At 38.0% G+C, this 21,269-nt stretch overlaps 1 protein-coding gene across 3 annotated transcripts in view; it reads left to right on the forward strand.

Moving 5' to 3' along the window:
• Positions 1–21,269, forward strand: part of SYNE3 (spectrin repeat containing nuclear envelope family member 3) — a 185,467-nt gene that overhangs the window by 47,069 nt on the left and 117,129 nt on the right. For all 3 annotated transcript variants that reach the window (XM_072630318.1, XM_072630320.1, XM_072630319.1), the window contains exon 2: positions 9,730–9,887. In XM_072630318.1, the coding sequence (XP_072486419.1) occupies positions 9,744–9,887 (144 nt within the window). In that variant the 5' untranslated portion in view covers positions 9,730–9,743. The remainder of the gene's footprint in view (positions 1–9,729; positions 9,888–21,269) is intronic.

The raw sequence follows: 21,269 nt of genomic DNA on the forward strand, positions 1-21,269 counted from the left end.
GAAAAGATCTGGGGATTTTCATGGATTACAAGTGAGTTAGCAATATCAGCCAAATGAGCTAATGGGATCTTGGACTGCATCGGGAGAAGCAAAGCTGCCAGGAAGGAATGAGGAAGGAGGCAAGAATCCTTCTGTGCTTTGCCCTGGTCAGGCCATTTTTGCAGTAATATTGTGTTTAATTCTGGGCACCACAGTTTAGGAAGGACATTGATAAGCCAGAGAGTATGGGGAAGAGGGCAACCAGAATGGTCAAGGGCCTTGAGTCCAAGTCATAGGAAGATTGAAGGAACTGGGGATATTTAGCAAGGAGGGGGCAAAAGTACCTCAAGGGGGAACATGATGGGTGTCTTTAAGTGGAAGAAGAACAAACATTTATTAAGCACCTACTTTGGTAGTATGTACCAAACACTAGCTAAACACTTCACACATAGTATATCATTTGACTCTTACAACAACCTTGGGAGGTAGGTTGTTATTATGTTCCCATTTTATAGTTGAGGGAACTAAGGCTGATAGAGGTTAGGTGACTTGCTCAAGGTCACACAGTCAGTAAGTGTCAGAGGCTAGATTGGAACTCAGGTTTTCCTGACTCTAGGCCCATGATTCTATCCACTATGCCACCTAGCTGCCTCAATAATTTGAAGGCCAGTCCTGTTGAACAGGGTTTATACTTGTTTTTCTGGTCCAGAAGGCTCAACCAGGGGTAGGTGGTATAAGATACAAAGATGCTCTATGTCAGATAAAACTGTAGAGTTGCCCCAAAGTGCGATGGCAGCCTTGGGAGGTGATGGCTTCCCTTTTATTGGGGGTCTTTAGGCAGAGGCTGAATGACCACATTTCTGGTATGTTATAGAAGTGATTCCTTTTAGAGATACAGATTAAGTAGAAGGTTGTGATTTTGTTAAAATCATCCAAGTAACTCAGTGAATTCTTAAATTTTGTCTTTTCTAGGCTAAACATTCCTAGTTCCTTTTGAAATGAATTCAGCAATAATATTTGCATGGAATCTCCTTTACCCCCTCTTTGCTTCTTGAAATTCTATTAACCCTTTAAAAGTCTACTCAAATGCCACTCCCTCAATTTTATTTTACCTGCGAATAAAATAGTTTTATCAATGCCTTTTGTTTTTAAGTCACAGCCATTTCTAGATATGTTTCACCATCCTCTTCAACCTTACCTTCTGAGCCTCATCTTGTAACAACAAAAAACCAGTTGACCCATTGGTCAATTCCATGCAATACTCCCACACCCATAGTCCTCCACCCTCACAAGAAAAGGTAGAGAAGTGCATTTCATCATTTCTTCTTGGAGGCCAAGATTGATTATTGTCATTACACAATATTCAGGGGGTTATTTGTTTTGTTGCCCTTTTAATTTACATTTTTTTAATAACTGCATGATTTTCCTGCTTCTGCTTACTGTACTTTGTATCAGTTCCTATAAGTATCCCAATACTTCTCTGAATTCCTTATATTTATCATTTCTTAATTTGTAACAATTGTCCACACATTCACCATTTCAATAGCCATTCCCAAATGGAGGGGCATCTACTTTACTTCTAATTCTTTGCAACCACAAAAAGAGATGCCTTAAATATTTTGCTATAATATTTGCTATATGGGGTTTTGATATCGTTGGTATCCTTGATATTCTGTAGTGGTATTTCTGGGTCAAAGGGTTTGAACAGATTAGTTATTTTTTCACATAATTCCAAATTGCTTGCCAGAGTGGTTTGACAAATTCACAGATCCGTGGTATATTAGTGTAGCCGCAGTCCTGCTAATATTGACCACTGACAAAAGTCTTTAGTCATTGTTGCCAACTTGTTGGGTGTGTACTTCCTTTGTTCTACAGCCTTCTTCAATCCTCCCTATCAGTTATGATCTTTCCCTTCAGATCTCACATGATACTTTGTTGTCTCTCTTGCACTTATCATGAATCATTCTGTATAATAGTTACTGCTTACGGGCTAATAGGAAATATGCCCTTTCCAGACTGTGAACTACCCAGTGCCTAGCATGGTATTCTACAAATGGGAAGGTACTTAATAATTTAATGCTAAATTGAATGTCATTCAATGCCCTAATTTCATAGATGAGTAAAGTGAAGCATACAGAGGTGAAGTTACTCATCCAAAGTCAGGTCTCCTGTAACACTTTTATTTATGAGAGGCAGCATGCCATGGTAGGTAGAATACTTGAATGGGAGTCAGGAGAGATCTTCATTCAATTTCATTAGGTGCTATTATGAACCCTATTTTAAAGAAGAGTTTGAGAGAAATGAGCCCAATGCACAGGTGGGACCAAGAAAGATTACATCTGTGCTTGGTTCTTAAAAGGAAGATGAGCTTTCCTGTGGAACTTCTGCTTTCCCATCTGGTCACAGAATCCTAGACTCTTTGATTTGGAAGGAAGATCAGAAGCCTTCTTGGCTATCCCAATTTGAAGAATTCCCTTTATAATATTCCCAACAAGTAGAAGTGATGTGGGCCTAAATTATGATAATGGTACTATGAATATACACACTATGAATGTACACTATGAAAGTACACACCCAACAAGTTGGCAACAATGACTAAAGACTTTTGTCAGTGGTCAATATTAGCAGGACTGCGGCTACACTAACATACCACGGATCTGTGAATTTGTCAAACCACTCTGGCAAGCAATTTGGAATTATGTGAAAATATGAATGGAATAAAGGATTTAGAATGAATAGAACTTGGCAATTGATCTGATATGAGACGTGAGGCAAGGAGATGAGTCAAAGATGATTCAGATTACAGTCATGGGTCACTAGGAGGATGGTGTTGTACACAATAGCAACAGGGAACTTTGGCTGCAGAGCAGTTTAACAGAGAAGATCATAAGTTTAATTTGGGACATATTTAGTTTTAGTTACTTAAAGTACTTGCACATGGAGATGTCCAGCAGATAGTTTTAGATATGAAGCTGAGTTCAGAAGAACAATTAAGGCTGGAATTTATCCATTTTGGACTCATCTATATAGAGATTATTGTGAAACCATGGGAAAAGATAAGCATGCCATGGAAAAGAATACAGAGAGGAGTCCCCAAGAGAGAGTTAGGGAGATGCCTGGGTTGCAGGACTAGGAGATGAATGATGGCATAGAAAAGGCAAATGAAGAGAAATCAGGTAGGGGAGCAGGACAGCCAAGAGAAAGCAGTGTCATTGAAGCTAAGGAAGAAATGTCTACCTCAGCCTTCTTCAGCTTCAGCTCTATTGGTCTTTATGACTCAGAGGGCTAGTAGTCAAGAAAATGAAAGGGGCTGGGTTTGAAAGGGACAGAACTCAGAGATGCGGCTGAAGAAAGAGATTTTTTAAAAAGCAAAGATCATTTTTAGTAGATGTATTTTGCTATGGTAACAACTTTTGATTAACTGGCAATAACTTGTTATGGATGGACACTAATCAGAAAGTGCCTTTTTACTCCATGTTATCAGTTTGTTCATGTTCAGTCACCATTTAAAACTGGAAAAAACCTTGATGATTATCTAGTTCAACCAACATTTCCATTTATATCTGAATACATGGAATTGGAGCATAGGATTATAGAGTTGGAAAGAATGTTCAGAGAGTATCTAGTCTTTGACTAGGGCAGCTAGTGCACCCCAGGACAACGTGAGTTCAAATCCTGCCTCAGATATTGACTAGCTGCATGACCCTAGGCAATTCATTTAATCTCTTTAAACCTCAATATCCTCATCAGTGAATTAGGATAATAATAAACCTACACTGATCGAAGGGTGAACCCAATACAAACAGCTCCCAGTTTTTCATCTGTACTGCTAAGACTAATTGGTTGGATGTGCATGTGGTCTTTGGTCAAGTGAAAGAAGACACGAACATTGTGGATGTCACAGAGTGCTTTGGTCCTCTGGATGTCAAGACAGTCAAGAAGATTACCATTGCTGATTCTGAGCAACTTTCAGAAGTTTTCTTATTTTGTTTTTTGTCTTACCCTCCAAATCATTCCTCTGTATCTGAAGAGTGCACCCCCAAAGCCTATCTGCTCTCCTATCCTGTAATCCTTGGGCTCTCACTTGTTGCAATTCTCTTTGGATTTCATTTCCCTTTTCCTTCCACAAGTATGGCTAGACAACAGAGTTAAATTTCTGATTATGAAATAAAAACTAAACTACAAAAAAAAGAAGCAAAGGTCCAGTCCAGAGATGATGAAGACTGGAACTGGAGTGGTGACTGTGTGAGTGGAGTGAGGAAAATAAATGATATTTTATTATTGTAGAGATAGAAATGATGAGATTGAACAAGTGATTGGACTTGGTGGGGGTGGGGGGAGGGAGTGCTGAGTGACAGTGAGGATGATGCCAAATTTGCAAATCTATGCATAAGGATGGTAGTGTTCCCACCAGAAATAGAGACATTCAGAAGAGGGATGGGTTTTGGAAAAAGATAAGTTCTGTTTGACATGATTACAGAACATTGAGTTGGGAATGTCTAACTGGCAGTAAACTGTATAATATTATAGCTCAAGAGAGACAATACAGTTGACTACATAAATCTGGGAGTCATAAACATAGAGATAATCATTGAACCCATGGGAGCTGGTGAGGTCTCCAAGTGAGAGTGTAGAGTGAAGAGGTCCCAAGACAGAGCTTTCACAGGTCAGAGGAGAACCAAGAGAAAGTAGTGTCACAAAACAAACAAAAACTCCCAAAACTAAACAGAAGAAAAGAGTGGTCAGCAATATCTAACCCTAAAGGCAAGTCAAGAAAGAGAAGGATTGAGAAAACGATGTAGATTTAGCAATAGACTGATTTTTTAAGGAATTTGATTAATAAAAAAGAAGAGATATAGATCATAGCTAGAGGAAATGATAGGTTCTACTTAAAGTTTTTCAAGGATTGGAGAGGCCCAGCAAGTGCTTTGTTGCTATATTCTCCCAGTTGAGAATAGCTAAAATAAATTTGGAATGGACCTAGTCTGAACAATTGTGCTATTTAATTCAACTTCATTCAGCAGTTTATGAGTAGAAGCAGAGGTCATGAGTGATAGGATTAATATAGGATTGAGATTTGGCTAGATACAAGTAATAATTGGACAAGGAAGAAGGAAATTTGAGAGTAAAGGATAGTTTATAGTCATAAAGCCATCTCTTATGAATAAAGAATTTAAAAAGAGGAAGAAAAAAGTTTAGCAAAATTCACTAACATATGAAGAAAGTCTGAATGAATGTTCTACACCCATGACACTCTGCCTCTGCAAAGCATTTGGGAAAGATATCCTCTGCTTTGAGGCAAAGCTCAGTCATTATAATTTCATAATATGCAACTTTGGGGTTATTCTTGCCATTTAACTTTTTGTAGTCATTGTGTATTCATTTTCTTTATTTTGCATATTTCACAGTGCTTCAGTTCATAAGTCTTCCCATGCTTCTCTGTACTCTTAAGGTTCATTGTTTCTTATGACACAATAATATACTTTATGTTAATGTACCACAATTTGTTTAGACATTCTCCAATTAATAGGTATCTACTTTGATCCTAGTTCTTTGTTAAGGGGCCATATTCAGTCATCATGATCTATATCTTGCTAATGGACCAAGATGACTCTGGAGAAAGTGAGACTGGTGACTTTGCACAGCCCTCATTCACTTAAATCCAATTCACTTTCAGGTCATGGCATCACCTCCCTGTTGTCATGGTCCTCATCGAGAATGAAGGACAAACAAGTTGTTACCATAAAAACAACTGCTATCAATGTTTCCTGTGTATTTGCAATCTTTCTGTTATCAACCTTCTTTAGGTATACGCCCTAGCAGTGGTATCTCTGGTTTGAAGGGTAGGGACGTTTTAGTAACTTTCTTTGCGTAATTCCAAATTGCTTTCTAGAATGTTTGGGACAATTCCACATCTCCAGCAACCTCCCCTTCTATTTTTAAATTTAAGAAAATTGACACATCTATTTTCTTTCCCTTCCACTCCACTGAGAAATAAAGAAAAAAGAAAAGCAAAATTCTTGTAACAAATGCATAGTTAAGGAAAACAAATTCCCTCTTTAGCTGTATAAAAATATATTACACATACATATATCTATCTATCTCTCTATATATATTTGTGTGTGTGTATGTGCACGCATTTCCCTTATTTATTAGTGGTTCAAATCATAATTTCATTGGTTATTAAGAGTTTGTGATTCTTCTTTAGAGAACTACTTGTTTATATCCTTTTAACATTTATCCACTGGAGAGACATTCAGATATTTCAAGTAGCTCTTGCATTCTTTCTTAATTTCTGCTGATCTAATATTTCCAATTCCCTCATAAAAATTTGAGAAATGGAAGAGGAACCTTAGCAACCATTCTAGTCTAACCCATTCATGAAAGTAATGCCCACTAAGACATACTCGGCCTCCACTTGAAGACCTCCAAAGAGTGGAATCCATGATCTCGCCTTCAAACAGAAGTGGAACAGCCACTTATTGGTATGTTATAGTAGTTATTTCTCTAGTGTGGGGGTTAGACTAGATGACCACTGAGGTCCCTTCAGTCTCTCAAATTCAGTGGCCTTAGAGATCAACTAGTATAATCCCTTTACAGATGAGGATAGTGAGGCATGGAGAAATCTTGACTTGCCAAGAATTGTAGGGCTTCCTAGTGTCTGAGGCAGCACTAGCACTCAGTCCTCCAGACTTAACAGTTCAGTGATTTTTACCCCCATTCATTCTACTCACTTTGTGTAGCCTAAAGATGATCATATGATCTAGGATTCCTCCTCCTACCCTGTTCTCCGCCCCCAATCAAATCACTCCAACACTGAACCCCTTGTGTAAAATCTGACATACTCTGGTGACTGTGAATCATTCTGCACAAGCAAAGTTGGAACCTTTCCAAATGGAAGGACTCATAAAAAAGTTTGAATTATTCCTGCAATTAAAAACTGCTCTTCCTAATGTCAAGTGATCTGGAATTCTTAAAGACCCTTTTCCCCCTTCTTTTCCTTCCTTTTAAGTTTCCATTCTGAAAGTCAAGCAAGTCATAAAGAAGGAAAGGAATTCCAGCCACACTGAACCAATTTAAAACCCTATCCAGGCTAACATTCTTTTCAAATCAAGCAGTAAAAGAAAGGGAGTGACCGTGAAAGAACAGATTAAGATGTTAGAAAAATGAGCCTTACTCTGAAAGCAAAACAACACATTGTGAAGCCAAGCTTTCCAACACAGTGCATTGTGTTCCAGGAGACTGTTAGAATCGGGCTTTCATTTTCTCTTGTTTTCTCATTTCTGTCATCTTTTAACTGAGTAAATTTCGAATTTATTTCCCTCCTTTCATATTCTCTTTTCTCGTCTTTCTTTTTCTTAAGTTTAGTGCTAACTTAATGGTACAATGTCTAAAGTAGCACTGCATATCAGAGGTACTTAATTGAATGGCTATTTGGATTAGAATTTACAGAATAAATGTTACAGCAGGGCAGGAAACTTCTCATTTTATTGAAAATGAAACTAAGGCCAAGAGATGGAAAGTGTTACATGCAAAGTCACCCTGCAAGTTAGTGGAAGAGCCAGGCCTAGAACCCATGTCTCCTAACTTGTACCAATGTGCTCTTCCTCCTATCATGCAGAACCCTTGCACCCCATGCCCTGTACCTGACTCTACTGAAGTGCCTCCCCAGTGTGTATTTTGTTCTCAATTGCTTTTTTGAAAAGATTTCTTGAAATAAATAACAAGGAACACAAATTGGAAAATTCCTTTGGGGTTATCTAGCCCTCATTTCCCTTATTTTTGAGGCCTGCAAAGATTAAACAATCTGTCAAGAGTAACCCAGTTACAATGTTGATGAGGGAACTGAAATCCTATTGTTTGTAATATGGGGCCTGCAGCGTATTTCAAGAGGAAAAAATTGCTCCTTAGATTTGGTCTGGTAGCTCTACACAATCTGGGTCTTTCTAGTAGGCACTTGATGTATACTTGTTGAATTTTATTGAATTGGAGCCACTTACTAGATTTCAACCACCCCTGCCTTTCTGCTTTCCTAAAATCTATATTTTACTTTTGGAGAGGAATTTATTAGATATCAGCCTCTTGAGAATTCTGCTCTTGGCTTCTCAAATCTGGAAAGTTCCTCTTAATAGGCTAAAATGTAGGCTCTATTTCCAGTCCCTGCTTCAAGTCCTTTGTGGAAATTAGAAGATGTTCTCCTTAAGAACTTCTTTTACTGCTGGGTAGAGAAATTCATTACTGATTGTTAGGTCTGGCTTTTTTTTCCTAGTGGCTAGGGAATCATGCCCTCCCTAAAAGACTGTTCTGCTGCCTAATCAGGGGGTGACTATATCTGATGTACCCTGTCCAGTTCTAGGCAGTATATTTTTGAAGAGACATTGGCAAACTGGAGGGTATCTAGAAGGATCAGAAACTTTCACATAACAAATATTTAGCAAATATTTATTGACTTGAGTTAAAAGCTACTTCCCAGAATTTTGTGATCCATCATGTAAGGATTGCTTGAAGGAATTGGAACGTAAAATTCTATATGTGCCCGGACCAAGACAAAGTACTATAGAGCTGACAGTAATCTTATTTTGGATTTTATGTCTCTATTAATTTAGCCCAAGATCTTACTAATTTTTTATGGCACCATATTATACTTTTGACTCATATTGAACTTAGAGTCCATTAATATCCTCAGTCTTATTAGTAGAAGGTTTCTATATACATTATATATACATTGCTAATTTTCACAGGAAGATGTCGTCTGACCATACATTCAGGCTCTTAGTTGTTAAGTTAACTTTTTGAATTTAAGTGTAGGATCTTACAATTATTCCTATTAAACATAGTCAATTTATGTTTGGCCCAATATCAGTGGTACTCATTGTGAATGTGAACATTTATACCTTGGAAATCAGCAATGCTATAAATCAGAGCTTGATTTATTGTTTTGTTGTCTAGACTTATTAGTGTTTAAAAAAAGTTAACGAAGATTAAATTTATAAGTCCATTTAGAAATACCCTTTCCCTTTCTCCCTATCACCCCCAGAGCCATTGGTTAGACATTGACCAGCACACTACCACCCAGTGCCCTACCCTATTGTGATCTTTTCTTTTTTAGATTCTAACTCTTTTAACCCACATGTCAGCTATCCCTCTCAGTTTGCAACATCTGCAAATTTGATAAGCATTGCATTTATTCTTTAATCCAAGCTTGACAAAAAAAAAGTTGAATAACCCATGGCCAAACAGATCCCAGGGGAATCCACTAAGTCCTGCCTCTACATTGACTTTGCTCCATTAGTTAGCATTCATGAGTTTAGTCAAACAATTCCCAAATCCACCTAAATGTCTTATCATCTCATGCACTTTTTTAATCTTGTTCACAAAGACAGCATCAGCAATTTTGTTAAACGCTTTGCCGAAATCTAGGCAAGTCATCTCTCCAGTGTTCCAATAATCTCTCAGTCTAGTAAATGTTTAAAAAAAGGAAATGAGGTTAACCTGTTCTCGATGACATTCTTGTGATCATTGTTGGTGATGATTGTTTTCTTCTTGAAATGTCCACTAATGTGCTCTTAAATATCAAGTTCCAGAATTTTGCCAGAAATCAGAAATTAAGTTTATTGGTCCATGATTGTGCGATTAGGTTCTTTTCTCTTCCTTTCTCCCAGACTTAGTCTGGGAGTCTTATGCAATTCAAGTCTTTCTTACAGTTCCATGTTTTCTTACCTGTTTGCTCTTTTTAAACGCTTATTCCAGGTACTACAGATGCCATGACTCAGCAGCCCCAGGATGAGTTTGAGAGCAGTGTAGAGAGTGCCCAAGAGTGGATGAAAGCTGTCCAGGAACGACTGCAAGTTAATGACAACACCCAAGGTCCCCGAGCTGCCCTAGAAGCCAGACTCAGGGAGACAGAGGTATGTTGAGACCTGGGTTCCTATCTAGGACATCACAACCAACTCCATAGCACAGTAATTATGACTCACAGTGATTACGAATCAAAAGACCTTGGTTCTTATCTTGTCCCTGCCATTAACTTACTCTCTAATGTGGGAGAAATCACTTTTCCTTTCTGGGTCTCAGTTTTTTCATCTATAAAATGAATAAATTGAACTAGATAATTCACAAGGTCTCTCCTAGATGTATTGGTCTCTATGATAAAAACATTGTTGTTTAACAGTGGTTTTGTTGAGGAAGTAGGATTATTATGCTCTTGACAGACCTACGGCCCCCTTCCACAATAACATGGTAACAAAATAAATCATAGTAACTCCAGTCCAGCTGGGTTATGGAATAGGGCATTCCAGTGAATCAAATAGTCTTTGTAATTGAGAATTCCCATATATATTTTATGTTTATTGCCAGTTTTCACAGGCATATGTTAAAATAAATTATATATAACAAAGGAATTCTAAGGAACAGTGTATAATAGTATCTTTCTTTGAAAATTTAGAACAGACTCTAGGATTATGTTCAGCTTCCATAGAATGATTACCTATTGTTATAATTAATATGGATGTGGAAGAAAGTAAAGGCTCAGAGAATCATTAAAAGTTTAAGGGACCTTTGGATTCAAGTTCAACCAAACCATTTTACAGATAAGGAAAAGGCCCAGTAAAGGAAAGTGCTTTGCTAAGCAGCTGTAGTAGATGGAGCGTTAGATCTGGAGTCAGGTAAACCTAAATTCAAATCCTGTCTCAGACAGTTACTAGCTGCGTGACCCTAGACAAACTATTTAACCTCAGTTTCCTCATTTGTAATATGGGGATAGTAGCAGCACCTACCTCTTAGGGTTGTTGTGAGGCTCAAATAAGATAATATTTGGAAAATGCTTAGCACAAATTGCTGACACATAGTAGGTACCATATATATATATACTTCTCTCTTCCTTTCCCTCCTTAAGACCACACAGCAAGTCAGGTACTCAAACCCAAGTTGGCTTGTTCCAGAGTTGTGCTACAGCCATCTGATACCAATTGATTATTAAGTTTTCATTGTAAGCATTTACATGCTGGAAATTAGTAAATGCTACAAATCAGGGCTTGATTCATCGTATTGTTGATTTGTAGACTTAACAAAGAGATTGAGAAAATGTTAATAATGCAGATTAAACTCAAAAATGTGTTGTACATTTTTTCCCCTGGAGAGCTAGTTGTTAAATATTTACTAGTTGTTAAATATTTACTGGTTAAAAGTTTGTTTTAAATCTATTGCTCCATATTGACTGCATCTGAACCAATGCTATACAATGAAACTGTTGTTGGAAAAATATGACATTCTTTGGAAACCCTGTATCATTCTCCCAAATGCTCTGGTAACAGTGATGCATCGATACTGATACATCTAGGAAGGTTAGTGGAACTGGATAGAGAACTGGACCTGTAGTTAGAAAGACCTGAGTTCAAATTTGCCTTCGGACGTTTACTAACTGTGCCAGCCCTGGGCCAGTCACTTAACCTATGTTAGCCTTAGTTTCCTCCTCTATGAAATAATAATAATAATAGCACCTACCTCCCAGGATTATTGTGAGGATCAAATGAGATATTTGTAAAGCGCTTCACAAATTTGTAAAATTCTCTATAAATGCTAACTACTAGTATTACTTTTTGGTTCAATTTAACAAATACTTATTAATGCCTTCTGGATTAAGATATTGTACTAGTTATGATAGCTAGGAAAGTGATATGTTTAATGTAATGTTGTAGACCTAGAGCCCAAGTCTCAATGTTCTTTCCTTTAGACCATGCTGGATCATGAAGAGCTAAAAGATATATTACAAACAGAATGAAGGTTAGGATTGGAACTTACTGAGGGAGAGAAGCCCCAATTCCCCTGGGTTTGGAACAGTCTATATGTTCCCCATTTGTTTCATTCTCAATAATCGGGTCCTATAGTCTGACTTCAAGAATATATATATGTCTCCTTTCCCTCTTAGTTTAAATTTCTTAGCCTAATAAGCCTCAAACAATTTGGGTGAGTCTCCTGAGTTCAATAGAATAAGAGTTGGTCTCTTTTCTAGGGTCTGGCAGATTTCTACAGACTGTCACATCTACTAGACTGAGGAGTCTACCTTGGGGGACTAGATAAAATGGCACTTGCAGTATATTCCATTCATTGGTAATTCAGGTTAATCCCTTGAGTCTAAAGTTCTCTGAAAGGGGATTTCCTTTGATTTGTTTAACTTTGGGAAGCGAAACACTGGTTTGAAAAGGAGTCCTGGGGCAAAACTTGTTTATATAGCTATGCATACCTCACTTTGGAATTAAAGGATGGGTGTAGGGGGCCTATCAAATTGAGTGCACACTGAGCAGAAGACCACAAGACCATATCTTCAGGTTTTTTTTTTTAATCTTCACAGCTATCATAGCTTTGTTTTGTTTACTTCCCATATCTTTCTGTGGGGGTCATATTTAATAAAATGTAGAAGTTCAAAACTTTGGTCATCAGGGGAAAAGATTGGTAACCTAAGTCTCTGATTTTTAAAATTATATTTTAAATGATTTTCTATAAATTCCTCATGTATCAATATAACCAATTAAACATGCACAGAAATTATTTACAGTTGAATAAAATAATTTCTTATATGCATTAGTGATTTGGGGGGGGGTCTATTGATCTTTTTGAATCAGAATAATGTTTTCAGAAAACAGGAATATTTCAAAAGTTCTAGGCTGGAGCTGTTTTCATTTTGACTCTTAAAATATTCTTATTTTCTACATATCTGTCACTGGCCACAGATTCCTTCTTTGCCTCCTACTAAGTAGGATGTATACCTTTTAATAAATGTTAGTCAAGCAGAACAAATCAAGATAATGACCCTATTTGAGAGGTTCTTTATCTCTAGTCTATCACCTCTCTAAGAAATGTAAGAAAGGCTTCATCGTGAGTCTATTGAGTTGGCTTCAGGCAAAGCTCTAAGGTTTTTCAAAGCTTCACTTCCGTTCCTGTGGTCATACAACTGATTTGATTCTGCTCGCTTCACTGTGTGTGTATATACTTATATAAACACTTTATATATACTACATTTATATAGACTTTATTTCTACTTTTCTAAAACTACATAAATATATGTGTATATATTGTCAGATACACACATGTATATGTCTGCATGTACACACACATATATTTATATGCTTTTATATATAACCCAAAGGGTATAACATAAGAGAAAATGTTTCATACAAAGCAGTATGGGGTAAGATTAGGTAGGCAGGAAAAGGCACTTTTTAAGATGCTTAAATTTAAGATGCTTAAATTAAATTTCTTTAAGGGAAAAAAATGTGTTCTTTTGAGTAGCCATTTACACTAGACCAAGAAGATGGCGTCCTATTTATCAGTCAGTTAGTTAATTAGTGTTTGTTAAGCTCCTACTTCTTGCCTTAATGGATAGGATAAAGAGAAAGGAAGTGAATTCCTGGAACTATTTAAAATCCTTGGAGTTTTCTTTTGTAATGGGGGAAGGGAGGTAAGGAAGGAGACATTCAGTGTGTGTCAAAGAAGCATCACTCAGAAAGGCAAAGAAATATAATATAGGACAAATATAGGAATATAGGACAAAATGGAGTCGGTTATGTTCTCCCATAAATCTACTTTGAACACCACTAATTGGGACCCTGGTGGTTGTTATCCTTCATTCTCGAAGACAGCCAAAATGACATCACTATGCTAGAGTCTAGTAAAAATGTGTCAGACCAGCTCAAGCTCAGAATGGGAATGTTCTCCCACAGGTCAGGCACAGATAGTCCATGTGAACATTTGAGGTAGATTCTCTAAATTTGCTCATGTCACATTTCTTTTGAGCTGCTTCAATTCTGCTTTGTTCATAGAGTACAGCACCTTCTCTGATGAGGGCACACTATGCTGGGTGGTCCTGTGCCACTGTCTCCCATGTCTCAGAGCTAAAGGGGGCCTTAGATGCCATCCAGTCTAGTTTAATCTCCTGCCAAAAGCATGAATTTGGTCTATAATATCCCCAACAAGTGGTCATCCAACCTGTGCTTAGATGCCTCTAGAGATGGCGAATTTACACTTCTGTTCCTGCTATTATATATTCAAGTAGTTTTAATTTGCAAGAAGTTCTTTCTTATGTTGATAATAAATCTTCCAGATCAGTAGAAGATTCTTTGGATTACAATAGTAGCTCACATTTCTTAAATAGTTTTTGTTCCTTAACAAAACCTTTTGACAAATTATTTTCTTTGATCCTCAAAACTATATCATGAGGTCATCAGTACAAAAACTGTACTTATTCTATAGATGAGGAAACTGGTGGTCACAGAGGGATGAAATCACTTGTCCAAGGGGGCATAGTGTAGAGTTTGGAATCATAAAATCTGGGTTCAAATATTAGCTCTGAAACATCATTTTAGGCAAGGCAATTCAAGTCTCTTGGTCTCAGTGTCCTGAATCAAAACTTTAGAGCTCAAACGGATGTTAGTGATAATCTGGTCCAACCCTATTGTCATTTTATGGATGAAGAAGCCATGGTCACAGAAGAAGCAAAACCAGAAAATATAGAACCCGGTCCCAGAAACTCAGAGTTGGAAGGGATCACGGAGTTATCATGTCTGTATTTTCAAATCTAGTATGCTTTCCATTGCACCACACCGCTCTGTCCTTATCTGTAAAATGGGGTGATTGGATTTGTTGACCTGAAAGTTTGGTTAAAAAAGACAAACAGGCTAAATGCATATTGTTTATTCCCTTAAAGCAAACATTTACATGGCCATGGAGCCAGAAGGAAACTTCTGACTGACTAATACAAGAATGACTAGACTTAAATCTGTTTTAGGACAATCTAAGGATGTCTGTGTCCCTCAGATTTATGGTCTCTATATGTGTTTAACTATACCATGAGAAAGGAATTTTCTTAATTGAATAGACTGTAAATACAATAAGATAAAAGGGTTGACAAAGTTTCAATTGAAATTACAACCCAGGATATCTGTGTTTTCTTTACCATTAACATGCCATGACATAGTACATGTCCACAAAATATTAAGATATGGGAAAAGGTCTCATTATTCAAGATAGTGTCTTGGGTTAAGGGTCTCATAAAGTATGCTAAGTTAGCCCCATCTGACCTGTTGACATAGGAAGAGGTATTCTCTGAGTTTGCTTCAGAGAACAAAGAGACTGTTAGGTCCAGGCTCTTCTTCTGATTGATTAATTCAAGCTCTGGCCCTTATTAAAGTCCAAAAATGATATTAAATGTTATCAGATTAGATGATCTCTGAAGGTCCTTTCCAACTCAAAATTGGATAGTCCAAAGCAACAGGGCCCAGATGAGAATCCAAATATCCTATTCCCACTCCCAAGCTCTTTGCATGATTCCATGTAGTTCCTTTAGAAAGAAGCTTACAGGGTACCAGCCTTGAGCTGGACCTCTCCTCAGGTACCAGTAACATAGGGCTTTGTTCTTTGGAATCATCTTCTCATCAGTCACTCAGGCCCTCTACCCTAATCCTAAACCCTCTGTCCATTTGGTAGAAAATGGCAGCCAGAAAGCCTAAAGCAATTTTGTTTATGTCCAACTCTTCATGACCCCATTTGTAGTTTTCTTGGCAAGGATTGTGGAGTGGTTTGCCATTTTCTTCTCCAGCTCATTTTAAAAATGAGGAAACTGAGGCAAGAAAGGTTAAGTGACTTGCCCGGGGTCATATAGCTAGTAAGTGTCTGAAGTCAGATTTGAACTCATGAAGATGAGTCTTGCTGATTCCAAGCTCAGGGCTCTATGTGCTGTGCCACCTACTGTTGGGGGTGTAAGCTCAGTTCCATGTGGACAGTCTCGGGCGGGTGAAAGTGAGGACTTCTAAACCTTAGAGTTCTCATGAGGCCCCCCAGGAAACAGCAGGGAATTGAGGAGTGAGATCTCGTGTATTTCCGCCTCTTTCTGTGAGAATGTGATGGGAGAGAGCATCCCCGCCCTTGAGACTGGCCCGGATCTGGGCACACCTATTGTAATCTAACAGGCACGGTATTCAGGTGCAAACAATGCAGCAGGAGAGCTTAAATAGGGTCAGGAAAGCCCGAAGGCGTTCTTAGCGCTGAGGGGCCCTTTCAGGACAGAAGGCCCCTTTTCCTCTCTTCACTCTTCCCTCCCCCCTCTCTCCCCACTTCCACTTCTGCTTTCATTCTCTTACTGTAAGATCTTTGCCTCCTTGGGAGATTTCTCTCTCTCTCCTAAGGAAGAGTTCCCCCTGCACATGTAACCAAGACCCTGAATAAAGCCTAACCCTTGTTTGACTCTGGAAAGTCTCTTCTCTCATACGTTTATCCGGTTTGGCCAGCCGAAGACCTGCGATAGGTAAGGTAAGACTCGGGTAGCCCTCAGGCCTCTAAGCCTGGCAACCTACCTTCCCCAGAATAATTTTAGACACCACAAATAGAAGCATGATTTCTGGATTTAGAGAGGGGATAACCCTGCTATATTCTTCCTTGGTCAGACCACATGTGGAGTATTGTGGTCAGTTCTGGGGGCAGCATTTTTGACAGTGACTAGTACTGTTAAAGAACTGGAAACTATCCTAGTTAAAGAAACTGGGGATCCTTAACTGAGAGAATAGAAAATTTATGGACAGGTAACCAAGAGTGTGCTTTTATATGTTCTATAACAGGTTCTCTGAAAAAATAATCTACTGCAGTACATTAAACAGACTTTTGTATAATCTACATTATTAATACTTTCTTAAGTGTAGAAATCAACAAAAAAATAAACCGATCCTTGATTTGTTATTTCTGAGGTATAAATGCTCACATTGAAAAATTTTTAATTGGCTCTTTTGAGCTGTTCAGGCTGGCTCTAGCACACCCCTGAACATAACTGTCTTCAAATATTTGAAAGGCTATAATGCAGAAAAGGAATTAGCGTTTGTTATAGTTGGCTTGAGAAGGCAGAACTAGGATCAATGTGTTGAAGTTAGAGGAGGAAGCAGATTTTTATTCGTTCTAAGGAAGTTTCTCTCCTGTCCCAAAATGGAATGAATTACCTCATAGGGTGGCAAGTTCCCCCACCTTGGAAGTATTAAAGTGTAGGCTGTGACAATTCATTATATTTTCTAAATAGGATTCACACTTTTGCTTATTGACTGGATGATCTCTGATTCTAGGACCCTGATTTTTGCCATCTGTCAAATGCACTCAGTTTCTGTGTACTCCTAAATGTTCCAGGGATTTGTTCTAAGCTCTTATTAGAACTCTTAGAGTTTTGCTGTCCAAAGCCCACTCTGCAGGTTTTTTTCTCTTGGGGAGGGGTTCGTCTCCTGCTTCAGCTGCTGTCTGGTTCTCAACGTGCTCCCTCATTGGCTGGTTTAAATATAAACATCCTTGCCCCTGCATTCCATGTGTAGATCATTTTCCAAGTGATTCCTTGCCAGCTGGCACTTATGGCCCCACACTTCCCCTTGACATTTATTTTCTGCTAATTTACTAGTTTAAAAAAAAAAAAAGATGGGCAAAGAAAATAGTGCTTGGCAGTAAGGAAGGACGGTAGAATTGACTTCTTGGAAAAATTAGTTTAGTGGTTCAGTTATAGTGGTCGAATGACCCTTTTATCTAGGTTTTGAGAAAATAGTAAACCAACAGGAGATCTAATGTTACAGAGAGGGATTTTTACTTTCTTTTTTGGATCACATCATATTTATTCGTATTCCTCCCTTTCCCCCTTTGATAAGCGGAGTGACCCATTATTTTCCCCTTCAAGGGGAGAATACTTATCAGGGAAGTGAATATAGAGACCACTGAGTTCCATGGATGCATTTTTATGCTCTAGGCAAGCAAGTGCTGAACGCATTTTCATAGCTCATTAAGACTTAGAGATCTGAGGATCTTTGAAGAAAATACTCAAGTCTGAACACCAGCCTTGCAGCAAGGGTGTGTTGATGAGGCGGTGTGCCATCTGTGCTGGGGATAGGCATGTTTGATATCTTCTTTGTTTTATAGATTCAGACTCTTCTGTTGCCTAAACTGTTTTTGAGTATCAATTAGATTGGTTGGCAAGAAGCCTTAGCATTCATTCAGCAGACATTTAGTAAGCATTTGCTTTATGTAGAGCCCTGAGCTAGACCTTAGAAAAGATATTAGAGCCTTTGAAATAATTTAGTCTGATGCTCTCATTTTACAGATAAGGAGACTGAGGGCCAGAGAAATTAAGTGACTTGGCCAAGGTAAGATAGTAGAGGTTGCAATCTAGTAGGAGGATAAAACACAGACACAGATACACATGACGTTATCTATTAATTAAAAATGTGTATGTTTGGTTCAGGGAGTTGGTCCTTACTTTCAGTGAAGGAGGGGAAACATCCGGAAAGATTTCATGGAGGAGGTGGCATTTACTCCATCAAGCATCACGAAAACTACAATACAACCTTGTACAGTACCTCAGGATTGAATGGGACTTGGCATCATGCTGATATTGAAAAGCTCTGGAAGTGATACATTAAAAGTCTCTTTTGTGTCTCTGTCAAGCACTATGCTCCCCTCACACAGAGGGATTTTTCTTTCTAGCTTCTCTTTTATGAAGAAAGTTCTGGAGGCTGCCCTCTATAAAATCACTCTAAGGCAGTAGACCTAGTAGTCATATGGGGAAGGGATAAGAAAGGCTTTGCTGTGTGGCAACTTGGGGTTGTTTCATAAACCCATAGGGTACTGCATGTTAGGACTGTATGTGTCAGATATTTCAGTGGATCCGTGATCTCAATGATGTCTATATGTGGGACTCTGGCCGTATTAATTAAACTTTCTGGGTCTCATTTTGCTCATCCACAAGTTAAGAAAATTATCCTCCAACTCTCAATTTATGATTCTTTGATCTATGTATATCCTTTCCATTGGTATTAATTGCCTTCTCATCCTGTGGGATTCTTGTCCATGATCTTTCATAGATTCTCTAAAAAAGGTTTATCCAGGACTGTTTTTGATAGACTTAGCCCTTCACAGCAATGCAATGACCTAAAACATTTCCAAACGACTCGTGATGCAAAATGCCATCCACATTCAGAGAAAGAGCAATGGAACTGGAACTCAGAATGAAGCAGACTATTTTCTCCTCTGTTATGTTTTGTTTTCCTCATGGTTTCTTTCATTCATTTTAATTCTTCTATGCAACATGATTAATGTGAAAATGTGTTTAATAGGAATGCATGTGTAGAACCCATATAAAATTGTATGGCATCTTGGGGAGGGAGAAGGAAGAGAGAAAAAATTGGAACTTATGGAAGTGATTGTTGAAAACTGAAAAATAAATTAATAAATTTTTTGAGAAAAATGGTTTATCCAAAATATTGGAAATATTTCCAAAATATTTCCTTTAAGAGAGTATTTTTTTAAAATCATTGACCCCTTTGTCAATTTGGTGAAGCTTATAGACCTTTTCTCAAAGTAATGCCCTTCAATGCATAAAATAAATAAATAGGATTTCAAGGAAACCAATTATATCGAAATTCAGTTATCAGTTTTAAAATAATTCATGGATATTAGGGTGAGAACCTATGCTCTAGGGGTTTTCTTAGATACCAATGTAGTGCTTAGAGCATCTACTTGCTATCTTTAATACTTACTTTTCAGACTTTCTGATCATATGTTCCTTCTGTGATATCCTTTGTGCCATTTCTTATGTCTAAACCAGTGTTGAAAATATACTGTGCATCCAATGTATATCTTTCTATTGTTCTTTGATTCACTTACAACTTTGATTCTTTGGACATTATGTTGTTCCCAAACTAGGAAACATATGGTATTGCCAGGGAATAGGATTGTTCATTTTTTTTTTTATTCCAGGGAAGAAGTTGAGATCATCAAAAGTTCTTTTCATTTTTCAAATGCATCTAACCCATTGTCTTCCTTCTTTTCAATTTTCTTCTCCAGCTCATTTTACAGATGAGGAAACTGAGGCAAAGAGGGTTAAGTGATTTGCCTCAGGTCACACAGCTAGTAGGTGTCTGAGGCCAGATTTGAACTCAAAAGATGAGTCTTTCTGACTGCAGGTCCCACACTCTATCCACTGTGCCACCTAGCTGCCCATTACATTGTGCAGATACCCATCTATTATTTATGTTTATATGTTATACTCAGTACTCCAATGGATCTGTGATCTTACCAAAGTGAATATTGCCACTAAAGAAGATCATAACCCATCCATGACTGCCCATTTTATGCCATTCTTGTCTGTGTCCTTCTTTAAGTTTGTTAAGAAAGTCCACTTATATGTTGAATGACTTCTTTAGTTCTTCTTAATATCATAATGATACCAGTATAGCACACAGGCAGTCCACAAGATATTCCTTGCTCTTGCCATATGATTAGCCCATTTTCCCCATGTGTCACAGATGAAAAACAAATGATAGGAAAGCAGAATGGATTAGGAGCAAGAATCCTAGGAAGATGGCAGAATAAGATATCTCTTAGGAGATCTGCCCCTTACCACACTAAATTATATATGCTAAAAAAAAACAAAACCCTCCCCCACTCAGAAATCTCAGCAGTAATAGGAAAAAGAAAGTGAAAGAACTTGCCACCAGGTAATTTTTACCAAAAAAAATGGCTGATAATGAACTCATTAGCTCTTGATTCCAGGTGCTCCCATGACACTACTGTCTCTGTACCTCCCATCTCTTTATCAAGAGAGAAATTGCGAACTATAAGTGATCACTTGGAGATTTGCTCCAAATCACTAATAGTTCAAGAAATCCAATTTAAAACAACTCTGAGGTTTTACCTCACACTATTCAAATTGTAAAAGATGAGAAAAGATGTAAACAGTTATTGCTGAAGGAACTATGAGAAGGTAATATACTGATGTTAAAGCTGTGAAGTAGTTCAATTTGGCATCATTCAACATAAGCAACTTAACTTCCAGTACCCTTTGACCCAGTGATCTCATTTTTGGGCTTACATACAAAGGAAATAAGAGACAGGAACAAAGGTCCAAATAATGGGAGTAAAAAATCTCCCCCACCCATTGATAGGCATCAGGTGGGGCAATTGAGGAAGGTTTGATTATTTCCTGGGAATACCCACACCTTTTATTGATTGCTGATGAGGCACTGAGTCATGAGGGGTCATGCGCTCTGGCTGTAAAAAGTGTATACACTCATATATATGCATGCACACACACACACACGCACACACACACACATATATATACATACATACATACATACTCTGAGGGGGGAGTTTTGCTTTCGGGCTTAGTTTTAGAAGAAGGTTTGTGTGCCAGATGAGACTCTGGGAAGCTGCTAAGCAGCCTCCCTAGCTTTGAAAACCCAGATGTTGATACTTCCCTCTCTGGTAACTATGTATGT

This window comes from Notamacropus eugenii, chromosome 1 (assembly GCF_028372415.1).
Source record: "Notamacropus eugenii isolate mMacEug1 chromosome 1, mMacEug1.pri_v2, whole genome shotgun sequence".
NCBI classification, from domain to species: domain Eukaryota; kingdom Metazoa; phylum Chordata; class Mammalia; order Diprotodontia; family Macropodidae; genus Notamacropus; species Notamacropus eugenii.